The 18,603-nt window shown below is 34.6% G+C and overlaps 1 protein-coding gene across 7 annotated transcripts in view; it reads left to right on the plus strand.

Annotated features, from left to right (window-relative positions):
* Positions 1-18,603, plus strand: part of Syt16 (synaptotagmin 16) — a 253,975-nt gene that overhangs the window by 127,486 nt on the left and 107,886 nt on the right. For 3 of the 7 annotated variants that reach the window (XM_005322776.4, XM_021724777.3, XM_040275697.2), the window contains exon 2: positions 11,359-12,024. The exons of the other annotated variants lie outside the window; for them this stretch is intronic. In XM_005322776.4, the coding sequence (XP_005322833.1) occupies positions 11,502-12,024 (523 nt within the window). In that variant the 5' untranslated portion in view covers positions 11,359-11,501. The remainder of the gene's footprint in view (positions 1-11,358; positions 12,025-18,603) is intronic. 7 annotated transcript variants of the gene reach the window in all.

An 18,603-nucleotide genomic window follows, 5' to 3' on the forward strand; every position in this document is an offset into this window, starting at 1 on the left:
ATTTAAATGTATAATTGACCAAAAACACTCCCACGGAAACATCTCAAATAATCTTTGAACAATAGTTGGGCACTGTGGCTCAGTCAAGTTGACATGTAAAACTAACCATCACAGAAGTTTACCTTCTGTGTTTGTGTTCTTATTTCCTACAGTGTATGATGACAGGGAGGCAGAGGAATGATCTTCATTAAAAAAACAAAACAAAACAAAAACACTTATTATGGAAATGTTCAAATATACAAGAAAGTGGAAAAAGAATGGTATAATGAATCCATGTGCTCATCATCCACCTTCATCAATTATTAACAAAGATGATTCATTTCTAAATCATACCTTATTGTTTCCATTTCCTTTTTCTTTACTCAGGAGGTAACATTCCCTTACAGTTTCCATCTTTACTATTTGTTTTCTTGCAACTTAGACTGCAGGTGATAGTCTCTTGCTCAGGAATTTGACCTAGCATGTGAACTAGTTATCCAGCCATCTAGTTTCTGGAGTTGGAGATATTTGATTTGAGGTTGGGAGGAAACAGAAAGTCATCCAACAGGTTTGGACACACTTAGAGTTGGGATGTGAGCAGCTCTGCTTTCTTATTTACTTAAGTGTGCATGGTGAGTTACCTTAGAAACAGACTCTTCTTGTGGTGTTTGATCTTTTTCTTTGCTGCAGAATATTAATAATAGCAAATCTGAAGCACTGTATATGTGAATTACTGTGGAAATGTTTAACACCTAAGCGTGAGAACTCCCTAAACAGCCATCACTATTTCAAAAGCTGCAGAAGATTTCCTTCATGATTTTCCACTTTACCAATGTTTATATAACATATGGGTGTATATAACTGACATACACAGTTCTATGTCTTAGCAGAAGCTCTGGACCCTTTCTGTTTTGGAAATGTTCACAGCATGGGATTTTATGACTGAGAGTTCTAGACCGTCCTTAGTAAACCTTGGTGTCCACATAGAAGCACACAGTGAATGTTTATAGCTTGGCTGATTGAAGTTCTTACTTCAGTCCTGCAGCACAAATCCCCAGGATGATCTGGGAGGCCTTAAACACACATCCTTTTGCTGGAAATGGTTTAACTATCTCCCTACTTTGTGGATAGTTTTGAGGTTTTTTTGATGTGGTGTATATGAAAGATTATAGATGAGAAAATTTCTCAAGAGTTTAAAGCTTGTGTGTTTGCACATGTTGAAGTGTGTTACTATTAACAACAGTTGTTTTCTCTGTATCTCTTCCAGAGAAATCTCTCCCGAAGATATATCCTACCTATAGGAGACCATAGGTAGTATTGGTTATATTTACCATAGGATATTGGGGTTTTGTGCTTTAAAAAAAATCTGCAAGACAATAATGCTTATTAAATTTTAAAGACACACATGCTTTAAACCCAAAATTAAAAAAAAATTTAGTTATGAGTAAGTAGCAAGAAAAAGGGGTTACTGTTTGAAAAGAATATAGTAGTACAGATCACTGCTCCTACATTGAAGTGAGCGTCTGTGAGTTTACATGCTCAACTAGCTATTTGAGTAAGCAGTTTTAAACTAGTTATTGGAGTAATAGGTTTAAATCTCATACCCTTGTTAACCTGACAGATTAAAGAAAAAGAAAGAGCATGTCATGTCTATGGCTATACATTTCCTTGAAAATATTTACATTCCTCCAAAACCCACTTAGGAGCCAATGCCTTATTCATAATAACTCTCATAATAATGGAAGCTTACATATTCCAGGCCTCACGATTGAGGTTTAACGACAAGATGGCAGGTATTATTTGAAGTATGTGAATTTAGGAATTCCAAAAACATTTTAAACCTTATCTTCTTAGAGTTTCTCTACTCTGGATCCTGTAAGCAGTTCTTAATATTTAGGAACAACTAATGAAAGCTTTGTAGAATGATATTACTATTTGCTTCAAAACCACTTATCTCTTTTTGTTTTTCCCCAGCAGGATTTACAACAGAGTGTTAATTTATAATTGTCATTCTGCAAAAGTACAGGCCATTTGTTGAGACAGAGGGTGGTGGAGAAAACCTGTTTTGAGAATATTAACCCTCTGAATGCTTCTTTTTTTTAAGTCAACGTGAAGCAAAATTCAAATCATGACCTTATGAGACAGATTATAGAAGGTCTGGTGAGGAGCTCAATGCCTTCACTTTTTAGCAGAAAGCTTTTTTAAAAGTTGGTCTTTGATTCTCAAATCCCTCCATCACCCTAAACAAGGAATGCTTGTTAAAGCCATTCCTGGTACCTCATCATCCTCTGTTAGAAAGATCTTTTAAATTTTTATTTTTCCTGTAGTTTGACTTTATAGCCAAAGCCCTAACTGGTATTAGTTTTAGGAACATTTTAGGGCAAGAATTCTATTTAGCATTTTCACAGAGAAGCTAAAACTAACTAAAATGCGTGCCCTGTGTGGGACCATGCTTAGAAGAGGAAGCCAGGGCTGAGGATGTGGCTCAAGTGGTAGCGCGCTTGCCTAGCATGCGTGAGGCATTGGGTTCGATTCTCAGCACCACATAAAAATATAATAAAGATGTTGTGTCCACCTAAAACTAAAAAATAAAAAAAAGAGGAAGCCAATGGGAAACGCCATTTTCATACCACTTGAGGAATTTTTTTCCCCCGTAGCTGCTCTATTGTAGGACCTGAGTTTATACTAGACGTGTTTTTGGAGTGAAATATTAGTAGTTTACTGATAGAATCTCATTCATTATAAGTGATGTTAATAAATTCTAGTTGAACGTAAACTGAACTGTAACAGAAGAGTGCAGAGGTCTTTGCTATTCTCAGCAAGCAGGATTCCATGTCTTTCAATGAGCAATTGGAGGGATCTAAAGAAAAAGAGAGGAGAAAAGCAAGAAATAGGCATTGTTAGCCTAAAATAGAACTATAACTAGCATTTTGATTTAATTGAATAGATGCAATTTGTATAACTATATATAATGCTATAAAATAGGTCATGCACGTATGTAGAATTAGTTAAGAAACATTTGGTTCACAATCATGCTTAGAAAACAGTGCATCCCAGTTCTTATGTAAAAGTCTCTGCCAGCAGGAAGGGAAATATAAAAGCAGTGTTTTCCACGAGGGGCCACCTTGACTGAGCAGACCTGAGAGACACCATGTCCCACTCACCTAACAGACTTATGTTTATAACCACAAAGATCCCATTAAGGCTGCTGTTTCTGATGGGATCTCAGGGGAATCTGATTATTAATGTTTACTAGACACAGAAGCATTGACATTGTCATCTTATTAGCATTCCTATTCCAAAAGCCCAGTCATCAAGGACCCCTGGAGACCTTGTTTTGATAACTGCTAATGAAGAAGCTAAAATGCACAGTAATAGTCATTTTAGTAATGAAGAATTTTACTACCTGCTTAGTCTGAAGCTTGTGTAAACAGATGAAAGGGAAACATAGGAAAAATATTCAATAGTTCTTAGCACTGATGAATTCATTCATTCATAAATAGGAGGGGGCTAGTGTAAACAAGAATGTGAGGCTATATTCTAGGACCTAGAAGAAACATGTTTGATGGATTAGTAATTTGTGATGGAATGGTTTTCTGCCTACACATGAAAATTTCATTAGATGAAAATTCATATTTCCCTCATCACAAACCTAGTGGGAGCCAGATTAAAACTTGTTGTGCGATTATGGGTCATAGGGTATCTTTCAGAGACAGAGTAAGATCCTCCTTTAGTGTGTTATCTTTAGGGAATATTGACAACTTACCCAGCACAGTTCTGTCATTTGCCAGGTGATGGAATGGAAATTCAAAGAATCAAACATCGTTCTTAAGGTCATAGCTAGTTATGGGGGTGGAATTGGCCCATGGTGCCTCATCTATTTAAGTGTTATTCTGTTGTCTCTCCTAAAGTCATAGTGAAAAAAAAATAGGATAACCGTAATTTGAGGGATTTGAGAAAGGTCAAAGAGCAACTTTAAAAAATTTTACCAAAATTTGATATGAAATGTAAAGGTTACTTCTATATTTTCTAGTAAAAGAAAACAAAAACAAACTATTGCTGGCTAAACAATATGACAATAATTAAAACAAAATATCAAGAAAATATTTCAGGGACTGTTGGTTACAGTTACTCTAATTATTTTTTTCTTATAAAAAACTTAAAAATATGAAATGTCTGATGTCTCAAGTAATATAATTACATTCTCATTCTGATGGAAAATACTGGATATTTTCCCTTGAGATGTAAAGGATTGCATATTATTATAACAATAGATACTTTCTAAGATTTGAGTTTGGAAAAAAAAAGTTTTTAGACCCTAATTGAAAAATGTAGTTTTAAAATATTATTACAAGTAGTATACATAAAAAGGCACTGAAACATGCAAAATGTATCAGAAATGTTACATGAAAGGAGTAGTATGGTAAAATATGTATGTGTGTATATAGATGATGTATGTATTCAAAAGTATCTATTACCTATTCAGTGTTAGTCACTCTGATAGATGCTGATACACAGCAAAGACAGAAATTAAACAACTAACTTATCTCTTGAAACTTCTAGTTTAGTGCAGAAGACTGCTGTTAAAATAAATAATTGTATGAGTCATCAATAAACTACAATTACAATATGTGACAATAAGAATGAGTAAAAGGTGTTACGAGAGAATATTTCAGAGTGACATAGTTTATTTAGCCTGGTTTAAGGGGGTGGACTGTCAGACATTTTGAGAAGTGAATTGTAAATTGAGACTTGAATGGGTGATGTTGGGATGTGGGAGGGGAATCATGGAGGGAAGAGAGCTTTTTCAGTCCATGAGAAGAGCCTGATGAGGTAAGGAGATGAAAGGAAGAGGTAAGATTCTAAAGCAGAGAGAACAAATGGAAATAAGAAAAGGCTGACCCACACATGATTTTAGAAGTCCTGTTGAGGATTTTTTTTGGGGGAGGGAGGATTTTAATCATTAGGTGTATTTTAAAATTACATTCATTAATATATAGTAAATGTACACCTTGGTGGGCTTCATTGTGATATTTCCATTACAGATATATAGGGTGTATTGATGGGCAAAATACAAAGAACACTGGGAAATCATTTTTAAACTAGATGAACATACATCTTAGAAAGACCAATGAGGTCATTCTGGGAAAATCAGGTTAAAGGGAAGGGACACTGAAGAGGCTGTGGATGTGTGAGAGGGAATAATGGTGTCTTAAACTCAAGTGTTACCTATATAGGGGGCAAAAGGCTTTAATAGATTCAAGAATTACTTAGATGGAAGATGGGTAGGCCTTGGTGATAAATTCTAGATAAAGGAGGAGTTGTCAGAGATAATTATTAGATTCCTATATATTATGATTACAACTCTGCAAATACAAGGATGTATAATAGAAGGAATGTGCACAAATAATTAGAGTTGAATTAAGGCACAAGGATTGTGAGTGATTTTTTTTTTTGGTTTCTTTTTTCATTTTTTAAACAATTTTTTATAAGGCTGTTATTACTTCTATAATTAACAAAAACTTTAACAAACACTGAATGATTGCTGACATTTAGAGTATGGCTTAACCTATCTCCAGAGAGCTGCAATTACCTTGGTACCATAATTTCTCCCTTATTTTTGAGCCTACTGTATTTTCTAGTGATACAAATGTTTCTCTCTCTTCTCTTGGGACAAAAATCAGCAGTCTGGCATATTTTCTCATCTGGGAGTAATTCCTGTTAATTGTGCCTGTGTTTTACTTTCCCCGATTTCATTGCATTACCTCCTAATTATGTTGCTTTGTACTGTGGATGTTATTTGAGCTTTTAGAATCTCCTTTATTGGAAGAAAGTTGATATGTGCCAGTGGCCTTGGGATATAGGTGCCTTCTTGTAGGGAGTCCATGGTGAGCACTTTAACTAGGATTTACCTTAAGAGGTAAATGTTAATTAAATAGAATTAAATCTTTAGTTCTCTTGAAGCATTTTATTATGCGAGTTCAAAAATGGGTTTCCTGTTCAAGAGCAGAGATAGTCTCTTGAGAAAATTGGGTTATTAAAGTTGTGTCAAATAGTCTCTCTGGAAATGGGGAGGACCTTATGTGTTTATATTATAACTACTGGATTTTTGCAGAGCATGTTTAAATCTCTGCCTTGAATGTAATAGATACTCAAAAATACTAAGTAGGCTTGTGAAACCTAAAGAATATTTAAAAGGTCTTATTGCTATGATCACATAAACCCTAAACAATTTAAAACTTTTGTTAGGCCAGTCCTCGACTGTCTGAGATTGTTATGCTGAAACACAAAGCTGTTAAGTTTAAAATAAACAAATATACGTATTTACAATATATGTAAGTATATAATGTATATTAATATGTTATTTGGCTTAAGCGGGGTTTTAGAATATTTTTGCTTTATCAAACTTGTTTTTGAAAAGTAATTGTAACCATGTGTTTTAAAAGATTTTTGTTCAGTGAAGTGGGCTGTTATGGTGTAGCAGAAACAGAATGAGAAAAAAACTCCCAAGTCAGACAGACCTTGATCTGAACTCAACACTCTCTACTTATTAGGAAAATTGCTCTACCTTTTTAATTTCTAGTGTCTTCACTGTCTCATTAGCATTTTGTGAAGATCTGAGGTGAGGATAAAGCAACGATCTGAAATTCAACAAAATAGAATTGGAATACCAGTTCCAAACTTTATTGTAGTTAAAACCTTGGGGCAAATCTCTTACCCTTCCCAGGCCTCAATTTTTCATCTGTAATGTGGAAAAGCTGTTATGTTTCATAAAAAGTGTTTATTTATAAATATTGTCAGGAAGTATTGTATACTGTAAAGTGTCTGGAAAATGTTAGATGCATTTATAATGTCATTTTTTATGAGATATTAGAACATCAGAAAAGATTACAAGAGTTTGACATATTTTTGCCCTTTAAAAATGTTACAAAATTTGGCTTAATAATGAGTGACTTACGTTGAGTTGATTTATATACTGGAGTCTCTTCTAGGGGCTTTAAAAACATTGCATTATCCTGGAGTGGTGACACATGCCTATAATCCCAGTGACTTGGGAGGCTGAGGCAAGAGGATTGCAAATTCAAATCCAGCCTCAACAATTTAGCAAGACCTTATCTCAAAATGAAAAGGACTAGGGATATGGGTTAGTGGTTAAACATCCCTGGGTTCCGTCCCTGGTACCAAAACAAAAACAAAAAAAAAACACTGTACATGATTTAATGTCCATTTTGAATTGGAGATGGGGAGTAGTGATCCCACATCGTGGATGAGAGTGTTTGGGTGCACCCAGGCAATGTGATTTGCCTAGCTGTGATACGTGACTGGGGGACAGATTGAAGACAGCCTTGTTTTGTGTGATTCCAAGGCCAGTGCTCTTTCTTTCCTTCACACTCTCATTTTCCTCCATGTCTACCGATGGACATATATTTCCATTGTATGATAGTTTCTCATTTTGCTTTGTGTTCATCAACCCCTAAAGTCCAATGGTAAAAGGTCTGCAGGTTTGCCCAAGGCCCAGCCATGACACTGGGGCTGTAGTGTATCCATATTGTTGGAATAGAGTCCTCAGTGGTCCATTTTTTGATTTGTTAAAATGTCAACATTTAGAACACATTTTGGACAAACGCTACAGAAGATATGTCATCTTGATGGCACATTTTCCTGTCCTACCCACATAACAAATTTGCTCTTAGCAGAAAACACCTGAGACTCTTTTGAATCGTGTTAAAGATGGATTGCAGCCCATTTTGTAGTTCTTATTTTGATTCCATGAATTTTTAATCTTCCTAAACTTTATTATTCATACTAGGTAATGCAAAATGACTTTCTCCAAAAGGCAAGATAATGACAGACTTAATTAGCTTCATGACCACTCTAGTAAGTCAATAATAAATACCCAACACTTCATAGATGACAAAGGGAAGTTAACTGACAGCTGTGAGAAGACATTTGAAATAAACCCGGTGTTCTTGACTTTTACTTATGACTGTCCTATGCACTGAGAAAAACAGTGAGAAAAGATTATCCAAGGTGATTTTCTTCTTCAGAAAATGCTGAACATCAACACACTGCAGATGAACTTGTATATAATTTTGACTTGGAATTTGGTTACCTGTGAACTACATTATTGGAAAAATTTTCTTCTCCTCAGAATATGTCTCTCGTAGGAGCTTAATATCCTTTAAAGATCACACAGTTGTATAGGCATCCACTTTAGCTCCCACCAAGACAACGTAGATTTTTAAGGTATACTTTCTAGAAGCTGGTATTTCTTCTTAGGTCATTACACACACTCTCTCTCTCTCTCTCTCTGCAAGCAGCTGTCATCAGGTAGAAAATGGGGCCAGAAAGATTTAACTGACAGCCTTTTTAAGACTGTGAGCATTATTATTCTGGACATGGTTCACTTCAGTGAGGATGATGAGAATATGGCTTAGGAATTTGATACTTTGTCCCCTATAGAAACATAGCTCTTTAATGCTTTCTGCTTAATCATTTCCTATGTTTAAAATGTTCTTAATTAAACACTGTATGAATTAAAATAGATTCTAATGACAACAAGATTTTTAAAAATGTGGCTCTAGGAATATACGGATGAATTTCCTTTCATCTTGATCACTTACTGTTCTTTCTTGGATTGCTAGTTTATCCTGAGTACTTTGATAGGTCATAAACCTTCTCAGGTCATTTGTGATAGGAGCTTGTGTCTTAGACACACAAACATACACACACAACTTTGTTTTATACATCTCACAATAGTGAAGAATAATGGACTATTTTAATTCTAATAGTGAATTCTTTCAGTTGTAAGTCTGTCAATATATTTTTCTAATTCAGAAGTTTAATTTTTTTCTTTTATATATATATATACATATATATGTATATATATATATATGGACATATGAAACATTATATATAAAGTATATATTTTGATAACATCAAATGCTAAATATCAACACACTTCAGAAGCCACTTTGTTTTAGAAAGTCACTTTGTAAGAAAGTTCCCAAAGAACTAGGATACTAGATGCCTATCTGTGTTGCACTGGTGTGTTCTCCCCATCAAGTTGAAGTTTACCTACGCATAAAGGTATCTCCATGGCTACGCTGTTAGCACGGAGCCCCTTTGGCTTTAGGCTGATTTAGAATAATACAAATGGTTTCCTCTCTAAATAAAATAGTTTTTCAGGATCTAGCTCTAGGTGCTTTTCCTTTTTTGAGCATTTTACAATATAACAACTGGACACTTTTTCATATGTGGACTGAGATTTGGCCTTGAAATCATTCTGGGACCATTTGATATTTGTTATTAAAAAAAGTATAGAACCAGTCCCTGAAAAGGCAACCTTCTTTGGAATATCTACCGCCTCACTATTACAGTGCTGTTTGGCCCACTTGGTAAATTCTAGGGCAGAGAAATTTATAGAGAGTTTATAGTTTTGGAACAGAAAGCAACAGGTGGAGGTCATCTAGTGAGGGAACTCTAATTTACAGATGAATACCAATGAGGAAATCAGGGTTATTTAGCTGTTAGTATTTTCATTAGTAACTTCGTCCATCCATCCAACATGTTCAGAGTCCCTGATATGGATTCTGGAGCTGTAAAGTGTAAGAATAGTCTTAACACATATGCACTCCCAGTCTATTAAAGAGTAAGTTTGACAAATAAGTACATCAAGTGAAACTTTAGATCGTAAAGGTGCATTCAAAGCAGTTGTAGATGTATTATTGACAGAGGAAATAGTAGTTGCATTTTAAGAAATGGGTAAATATTTACCACGTGAGTTAGAAGAGAGGCCTAACAAACAGAAATCAGGAAAGAGCACAGCCACTTTGGAAGACACTGTGTGTTAGTGTGACTGGCACAGGAGACTTGATAGCAAGGAGAATAAGGAATGGTGGAGTGCTGGGTGGCAGTGTCATTGGGGTCAGCCCATGCACAGCTGGACATTCAGTTGGGAGAAAAGGTATCAAGCTCTGTGGGTTTCTCAGAGAGAACCTTCTAAATCTGGGTTGCCCCAAAGCACAGTAATTTATACAAAATGTTTGTGGGGAAAACAAACTTCCAAACCGTGGGCTGTGAAATGGGATGGAACAAATGTTCTTTAAGATTCTTTAGTGTTACTAAGCAGAATATTTATATGTCAACAGTTTTGAGTAGGATTTATTCAATAATTCAACAATTTAGGGGGATACAGAGTTCAGTTTTCCTTTTACTGAAACATGGGTTCTAGGAAGATAGAGGCCTCAGGGTTACCTTATACCTGACATTGTACCCAGAAATTCATAGGCATTTAATCAATATTTGCCTATTGAATGAATCAATCATACATGAATAGCTAACAAGACATTTTTTTGGAGAATGTAAGCAGTCATTATCAAATGCAGTTGCCCAAGATCAAGAGGACTGAAACTTAAGGGCTTCCAGCAGATATAATCAGTCTGAAAAAAGTTCTTGCTATAAAAGAAATGAGGTAACTAATTTCAAGTACTGAATTTAGGCTTTGTAGTCATTAATGATTTTCATCTTGATCTCTAATAGCAATAAGGTATACATACACATATAATGCATGCACTTATGTATATGTATATATATATGTCTGTATGCATGCAAAAATATGGGTATTTGCTGTATGCTCATTATAATGTGTTGTTGTTCTATTGATATCCTGTTGTTGCTTCCTTCAGACTGTGAGTCTTGTGGGATGAAGTGTATTTCTGAAGTCTTACAAGTTGTAAAGGGCTACCTTTGGGAGGTTGGAACATAGACAAAAGGCAACAAGATGCCCGGGACATGTCTTCAGTAAGCTGGGTGATCCATTTGCCACCCTCAGTTTTGCAGTGATTGCATCCAAGAATAGATGTAATTTCTAGAGATTGCATAAAAATGTAAAGTCTTATTTTAAGATTTGCTTAAAGTTTTTTAATTCCAGAAAAAAAACCCCACATTTCTTTTGAAAGATAAACCTTTGTGTCACAAAGCAGAGACGCCTGTTAGTCAGCTTTCTGGGTTCTGCAAGTTTGTAGATGAAACTTTTCTTGTATTTTGCAATGCCATGCTCAGTTGGCTCTTAATAAAGATTCATTTATCCTTTTCACACTGATAAGCATGGTCTATATGGGATAAACTTTTCTCAGCTCCCATGAATAGAACATGGTACTGCTAATGGAAGCTTTGTACATTTCTGTGGAGGTGAATAGGCATTGATACAATCCACGTTTAGACTTTCACAGTTATTTATTTTTTTTGGCTGTCTTGAGATTTCAAGGATGATGTTTCTTTAACCCCAAATGCTGTTTGACATTGATTGTAGGTATTTGGTGATGGGTCTGAGGTTGTAACTTTAACAGGTGTAAGTATTTCTTTCCTCTGTTTCAGCTGAGAAGTTTTGAGAGTGAACTATTCACAACCATTAAGAGACCTCCAGTTTAATTTCTCATCATGCTTATTCTGTAGTTCACATTAAGTCCAGAGTACTGAGGACGGAACGTGTGGACTCTCTAGACATCAGATAGTTGGCCATGGTATTGACCATGGCATCTGAGGATTCCCAGAACTTCTTCCAGTCTTTTTCTTCCTGGATATCCCGAGTTTACGAAGCTCTCCAGCAAGCAGGGGAAACGTTATCAGCTCCTCTGGTGCATTTAAGCAAACAAGACTCTAAATTGAGTGACACATTAGACCAGGATTTAGATGATATTAAGATTCAGGAGACATTCTTTGAAGATGAAGAACAAGACAATGATTGGAGCCAAGAAGATGCGAATGGCTTGTTTAATGAAGAGGATCATTTATCATGTTGTAATACTGATTTGCAGGACTCTGTCCAAATTTCAAGCCCCAGACTTAGCCAACATGCAAAGGACTCATGTTCCATAATATCTCAGTGGCCCAATCAGACCCTGAATGACCCCAAGGCCTCACATGTGCTTTCTTCTATTGCTGAGGAAGAGCATCACCTTGAAAAGCAAAGATGTGGCCTTCAACACAGCTTTGACAGCCAGCTTCCTGGCACTTTAGGAAAAGTTAATGGAAAAAAGCAAGGTAAGCTAGCCAGTATCATTTTCTTTAAATTTTTCCAAAGAACTTTTCTATTTGTTTTATTTTGGCTGGTTTTTAGTTATATTGATTTTATTTTTCTCTCTCTCTTATACCTTACTTCATTCTGGCTTCTGACTGAGAGATAAAATCTGTAAGAACACTTTCAGTACATAAAACTTTGGAAGATCCATTTTGTGAGCTCCATATTGCAAAACAATAGTTCTGAGCAATTGAAATGCTTAAAATGAATCCATGGATTCCATTTGAGAAGCCCCTTGTGCACATGTCATGCTTTTAAAAATATCTTTTAAAATGTTCTTTTTTTCCCCTCTGGGTTAGGAATTTCTAGATGTTACTATATTATTCAGTGTGAAATCCTGTGCAAAAAGCCATACTTGTTGCAGAATTTTTAGTTGATAACACTCCAAGAACACTTCTCACAGTGTTTCATTGAGATGTGATGTGAGATGACAGTAGATAGGAAATCTTTGAAATAGGAATAGCTTCCTTTTCTTTTAGCCTTGTGCGATAAGGGCACATTTAATAAATGCTGCCTATGAAGCTTCATGCTGTCAGAGCTGAGCGCCTATTGGGCCTTCAATAAATGCATAATGAATATGATAACAATCTAATTAACTCTGTGAAAGTAGCTGTCCTCAGTTCCAGCAGGAATTTCTTATGCTTCTAATACTCTAACCTGAAGTAAGGACATTCTACTGGGTTAAGGACAGATGCAATGATAGCATAGAAGGGGGTTGGGACGTGTTTATAATGTGTAGCTCACACAGATTAGTAAGTAATTAATAGCATATATAAAATTCATTATTCCTTTCTTATTGGAAGGAGCATATTTTTCAAGGATATCTACTAGTCTTTTCATCCATTTTCAGTGTTCCTCTTAGCTTTATCTTTATAGAAAAGTATCTTGTCCAAATACAGGAAGTGTTATAGAAGGAAGCATAATTTCATATTCCTATTATAATGCTTTTTTTATACCCTCACTCAGATTAAAGAATGAAATCCTAGAATTAACTGGTAAAAATGAGGTAGTCTGATATTCTTTCTGAATCTAATAATCTAAAGTCTTGCAATTTTGAGTCTTTTTAAATTATCTGTAGCGATTCATCTAGAAGTATTTGGACAAGCAGTAGAATTTCTTAGAGTTGAGTTAAATTTCTGTTCATATTTTCAAAAATTCTTGCCCAAGTTGAAAAGTATTTTAAATTAATGTGACTCAAAAATACTTAACATTGGTTTTGTAAATTTTTAAATATAATCTAATAGCAGGAAATTAACTTGTTTATTTATCCAATTAGGAGTTATTTATTCACTAAATTGTAATCCTAAAGGCAAGAACCTTGCCCTAATTTGTCTCTGTATTCTTAGCTGTGAGCATAGTGTTAGGTATGTAGTAGGACATCAGCTAAAGACTAATGATGGAATAATGACATGGAAAGCTAACAATGCTAAAAGGAACATACTGCTGTTTTTCTCACTTTATAGTTGAGAAAAGGGACAGAGAGTTTGAAACAAGATTCACACTTAGGAAGCTGCAGAGTTTAGGCAGTCTGATTTTAGAATTTACATATAAACACACTTTTTTCTTTTAAAAGGATAATAATTTACATATTATAAATTCATCTTTATTGTACAGTTCTGTGATTTTTGAAAAATAGTCTTGTAACCATTACTACATTGAAGGTATAAAACAGTTTTATTAGCTCAGATTCTTTACCCACATCTTTTTGTTGTCAATCTTTTCCCCTACCTCCAGCCCCTGACAAATGCTGGGGACATTTTTTTATCTCCATCCTTTTTATCTTTTCCAGAGCATCATATAATGGAATTGTACTGTCTACAGCCTTGAAAATCTGGCTTCTTTCACTTATTATAATACAGATGAGATTCATCCATGTTATTGTGTATTTTAATAGTTTGCCCTTTTAATTGCTGTATAGTATTTCTTTAGATAAATTTTGTTTCATCAGTTGAGGGATATTTGGGAATCTCTAGTTTTATTTCTTTTCCAAAATTATTATCTATTATTTCTTTTTCTTGCACAATTACTTTGAATAGGGCCTCTGTTATCATGTAAAAAAGAATGATAACTACTGTTATGCATATTTAAAAAGAACAAATAAAAAAAGAGTGGTAAGATGTGGTAAGATTTATATTCCTGCTTTGATATTAAACTGGGTGTAAAAGCTCTCAGTCTTTTATAACTTTGTGGTTATGTTTCTGTAGCTGTTTGTTGTATGTTGAAGTTCCCTTCTGATCTGGCTTGCTGAGAGCTTTTGATCAAAAAAGAATGTTGAATTCTGTTAAATGTTGTTTTTCATCTCTGGGGATGATCACATGATTTTTCTTATTTAATATGTTGAGATGAATTACATTGATTAATTTTCGAATGTTGAACCAGCCTAGTACAGCTTGGATAAAATCCACTTGGTCTTGGTATATTATTATTCTTATTTATTTCTGAAATTGTTTTGCTAGTGTTTTGTTGAGAACTTTTTCATCTATTTTCATTAGGGATATTGATTTGTAGTCTTCTTCCTATTTCTTTGTCTGATTTGGTATCTGTATAATGCTGACTATATAAAATGGGTTGTGAAGTATTTACCTTTCCTATAATTCAGATAAAATTGTTGAAAGTTATTATTTAATTTTTTTTAGTTATAGATGGACACAATATCTTTATTTTATTTATTTATTTTTATGTGGTGCTGAGAATTGAACCCAGTTCTTCACACATGCGAGGCAAGCACTCTACCATTGAGCTACAGCTCCAGCCTGAGAATTATTATTTTTTAAGGCTTGCAAAAAATAAAAGAAGAATTACAGTAGACCTCTCACATGAAAATTATACAAGTTATGAAATGGTGTCTTTTGTCCACTCCTAGAATTTTTCAGTAAAGACTTTTGAGCTTTAAATTTTCTTCATGGGAAAGTTTTGAAATGCAAATTCAATTTCTTTAATAAATATAAGATTATCTGAGTTATTTGGCTTTTTTTCTAAGTTAGTGCTTTTCAAGAGTTTTGTTTGTTTCCTCTATGAGCATACTACTTCCTTACTACCCTCTTTCTTTTTTTTTTTTTAGTTTAATGGTGTTTGTTTTATTTTAAGTTTTAAACATAATTACTGAATAATTAAAGATTCATGGCATTCTTACAGAATTTGGATATATATATATTTGTATACATGTTGTATTCTAGTCTATAAATTAAGTTGAATAAAATTTTTTGTGTTTTGCTTAAGTTAGTTGTTAGTTCCCTTCAAATCTGATTAGATAGAGCCAAACTTTTATCATAAACCTGTTAAGGACATACTCTGTTTTCCCTCTATTCTTTGTCTTTGCCATAATGTTTGGCACACTATGACTTCATAAGTGTGCCATCCTCCGTCCTCATAACCATGTTCTGTTTAGGTATTGGTTGCATGGCATTTGCAGGTAAATGGATGGAGTTGGAGAATATAATGCTAAGTGAAGTTAGCCAATTCCAAAAAACCAAATGTCAAATATCTTCTCTGATATAATTTGGCTGATTCATAGTGGGGGTTGGGAGGGGGAGCATGGGAGGATTAGAGGAACTCTAGATAGGGCAAAGGGGAGGAAGGGGAAGGGAGGGGGCATGGGGGTACAAAAGACGGTGGAATGTGATGGTATCATTATCCTAACTACATGTATGAAGACATGAATGGTGTGAATATACTTTGTATATAACCAGAGATATGAAAAATATGCTTTATAGTGTAATATGAATTGTAATGCATTCTGCTGTCATATATAACAAATTAGAATAAAAAAATAAATTTTAAAAGAAGCATATTGTAATACAGACTGTTGTTTTAGTTTCCAACATCAGCTGGATACACAAGAGAGGAAGAGGGAGGGAGGGAGGGAGGGAGGGAGGGAGGGAGGGAGAGAGAGAGAGAGAGAGAGAGAGAAAGAGAAAATTACTTGTGCATAGCAATATTAGACACTGTAGATCTAATAAAAGGAGTGAATAGGTTATAGCACTGGGAATCCACTATTGGCATGATGTTGAATTCCAGGTAAGCATGCTGCATCCTCAATAGGTGAATTTTAGCCTATCTATTAGACATAAAACAGTGCAAGTGAGGATTTCTGTAGCAAAACCGAGGCATCAGTCTCCTTGCCCCACCACAGGGCACAGCCCCTCTCTCTTGGTAATGCTGTCTCAAGAAATCAGAGGAAACAGTATTACTGAAAAACTACTTTATGCAGTACAAAGTGCAGAGACCCCAAGCAAACACTATCAATAAAGCATTGCAGATCATGGTTTTATGGCCCTATTTTTCTAAAGATACTTAAGTGAATCCATTGCTTCTGGCTGTTCACAATAGTCACCATCAAAGTCACTATTTATCATTTAGCATATTATATGACTTGAACCTAAATTCCATAGTTTCTTATAAATCTATTTGCTCTCTATGCCAATTCTCTTTTTCTCTCTCTCTAAAACCTCTGCACCATGGCTTCATGGACTTACCTACTTCTCTTTTCCAGCACCATCACTTTTACACTCTACCCTGTCAGAGCATCCCCATATAGTCTCACCTAAACTCTCATTATCCTCTGCAAAATTTCTTACTACTCTCTTAAAGTTTATGGTATTTATAGTGCGGTTCTCTCTTTTTTTCTTGATACTGGATTTTTGTTTGGGGATCTGTCTAGTAGAGATGGTCGAATTATTTTCTAAGGAATTGGTTTGATACTGGATTTTTGTTTGGGGATCTGTCTAGTAGAGATGGTCTAACTATTTTCTAAGGAATTGGTTTTTGTTTTCATAAATTTTTCTTTTTTCTTTTTTGCCTTTTGATTTCATTCAATCGATTACTGAGAGTAGTATGCAAGTCTTGAACTCTACAAGTGGATTTGGCTATTTCCATTTTTCATTTCTGTTAGTTTTTGCTTCTTGTAGTTTGAAGCTTTCTTGTTAAATATGCACATTTTAGAAAAATATGTCTTCTTGGTAAATTGATATCTTTGTTACTTTGAGATGTACCATTTTATCTTTTAATATTTCTTGTCCTAAAGTACTTTTATGTCATTGAGGCTGCCCTACTTTGCTTTGATCAGTGTGTTTATAGTGTGTTATTTTCCACTATTTGACTTATACCTATTTTACATTTATGGTGGATACCATGTGTATAGCATAGAATTAAGTCTCACTTTTCAATTCAAGATGACAATCTTTCATTTTTAATTGATGTGTTTTAACTGTATGTATTGGTATTATTAAATTAAAATCTGCCATCTTGCTAGATTATTTTCCTTTTATTCCATCTCTTCTTTGTATCTTTCATCTGAATTTTTCTGCTTTCTTTTGGATTTGGGGTTTTTATAATTCAATTTCATGTCTACTCAGGCTCATTTAAGTCTGTGTAATGATCATCATAGGATTTCTTTTTTATTTTTAAATTTTACTTATTTTTTATTTATATATGACAGTGGAGTACATTACAATTCTTATTACACATATTGAACACAATTTTTCATATCTCTGGTTGAAGCAAAATCTATCCTGAAATAATGCGCTATTTCAAACTAGTATGAAGATGCTTCAAGAGTGTGCTCTAGATTCTTCCTGTTGTAATTTGTTGCATTTATGCCAGATGTTTTTCCTGTACACATTCAGCAAACATACAATACATTGATGCTGTTTTGCTTTGGGATTTTTTTTTATATCTTAGAATGATGAAAGTAAGAAAACATCTTTATTGGGCTGGGGATGTGGCTCAAGCGGTAGCGCGCTCGCCTGGCATGCATGCGGCCCGGGTTCGATCCTCAGCACCACATACAGACAAAGATGTTGTGTCCGCCAATTACTAAAAAATAAATATTAAAAAAAATTCTCTCTCTCTCCCTCTCTCTCACTCTCTCTTTAAAAAAAAGAAAACATCTTTATATTTATTTATATAATTGAAGCATTTTTATTTGACTTTTGTAGCACATTTATATGCCTCTACTAAATTACCTTGATTTTTAAAAAACTATATTTGTCATTTACTTTTAAACAAGCTTTGACAGTTTTTTATTTATTTATCTTCATTTATTCAACTTGAAGCTGTCTTCATTTTAACATTTCTTATATATATTATTGTATTGAATTATCTCAGATTTTGTTTGAAAAATATTTCTTATTTATTTAAAAACCATTTAGCTCACCATAGATTTCTGGTTTATAGTTATTTTCTTCCAGGACTTTAAGATTGCTATTATAGCTGGGTGTGGTGGTGCACACCTCTAATCCCAGAGGCTTGAGAGGCTGAGGTGAGAAGATAAGAGGATCACGAGAGTTCAAAGCCAGCCTCAGCAAAAGCGAGGCACTAAGCAACTCAGTGAGACCCTGTCTCTAAATAAAATACAAAATAGGGCTGGGGATGTGGCTCAGTGGCTAAGTGTCCCTGAGTTCAATCCCTAGTACTGCTCCCCACCCCCCAAGAAAAGATGGCTATTATACTGTTTTGTGGCTTGCATAATTTTCATGTCTGCTATAATTCTTATCTTTATTTCTTTGCCTATAATATGTCTTTTGTTCACTGCAGAGTTTTGT

Source organism: Ictidomys tridecemlineatus, chromosome 5, assembly GCF_052094955.1.
Source record: "Ictidomys tridecemlineatus isolate mIctTri1 chromosome 5, mIctTri1.hap1, whole genome shotgun sequence".
Classification (NCBI taxonomy): Eukaryota; Metazoa; Chordata; class Mammalia; order Rodentia; family Sciuridae; genus Ictidomys; species Ictidomys tridecemlineatus.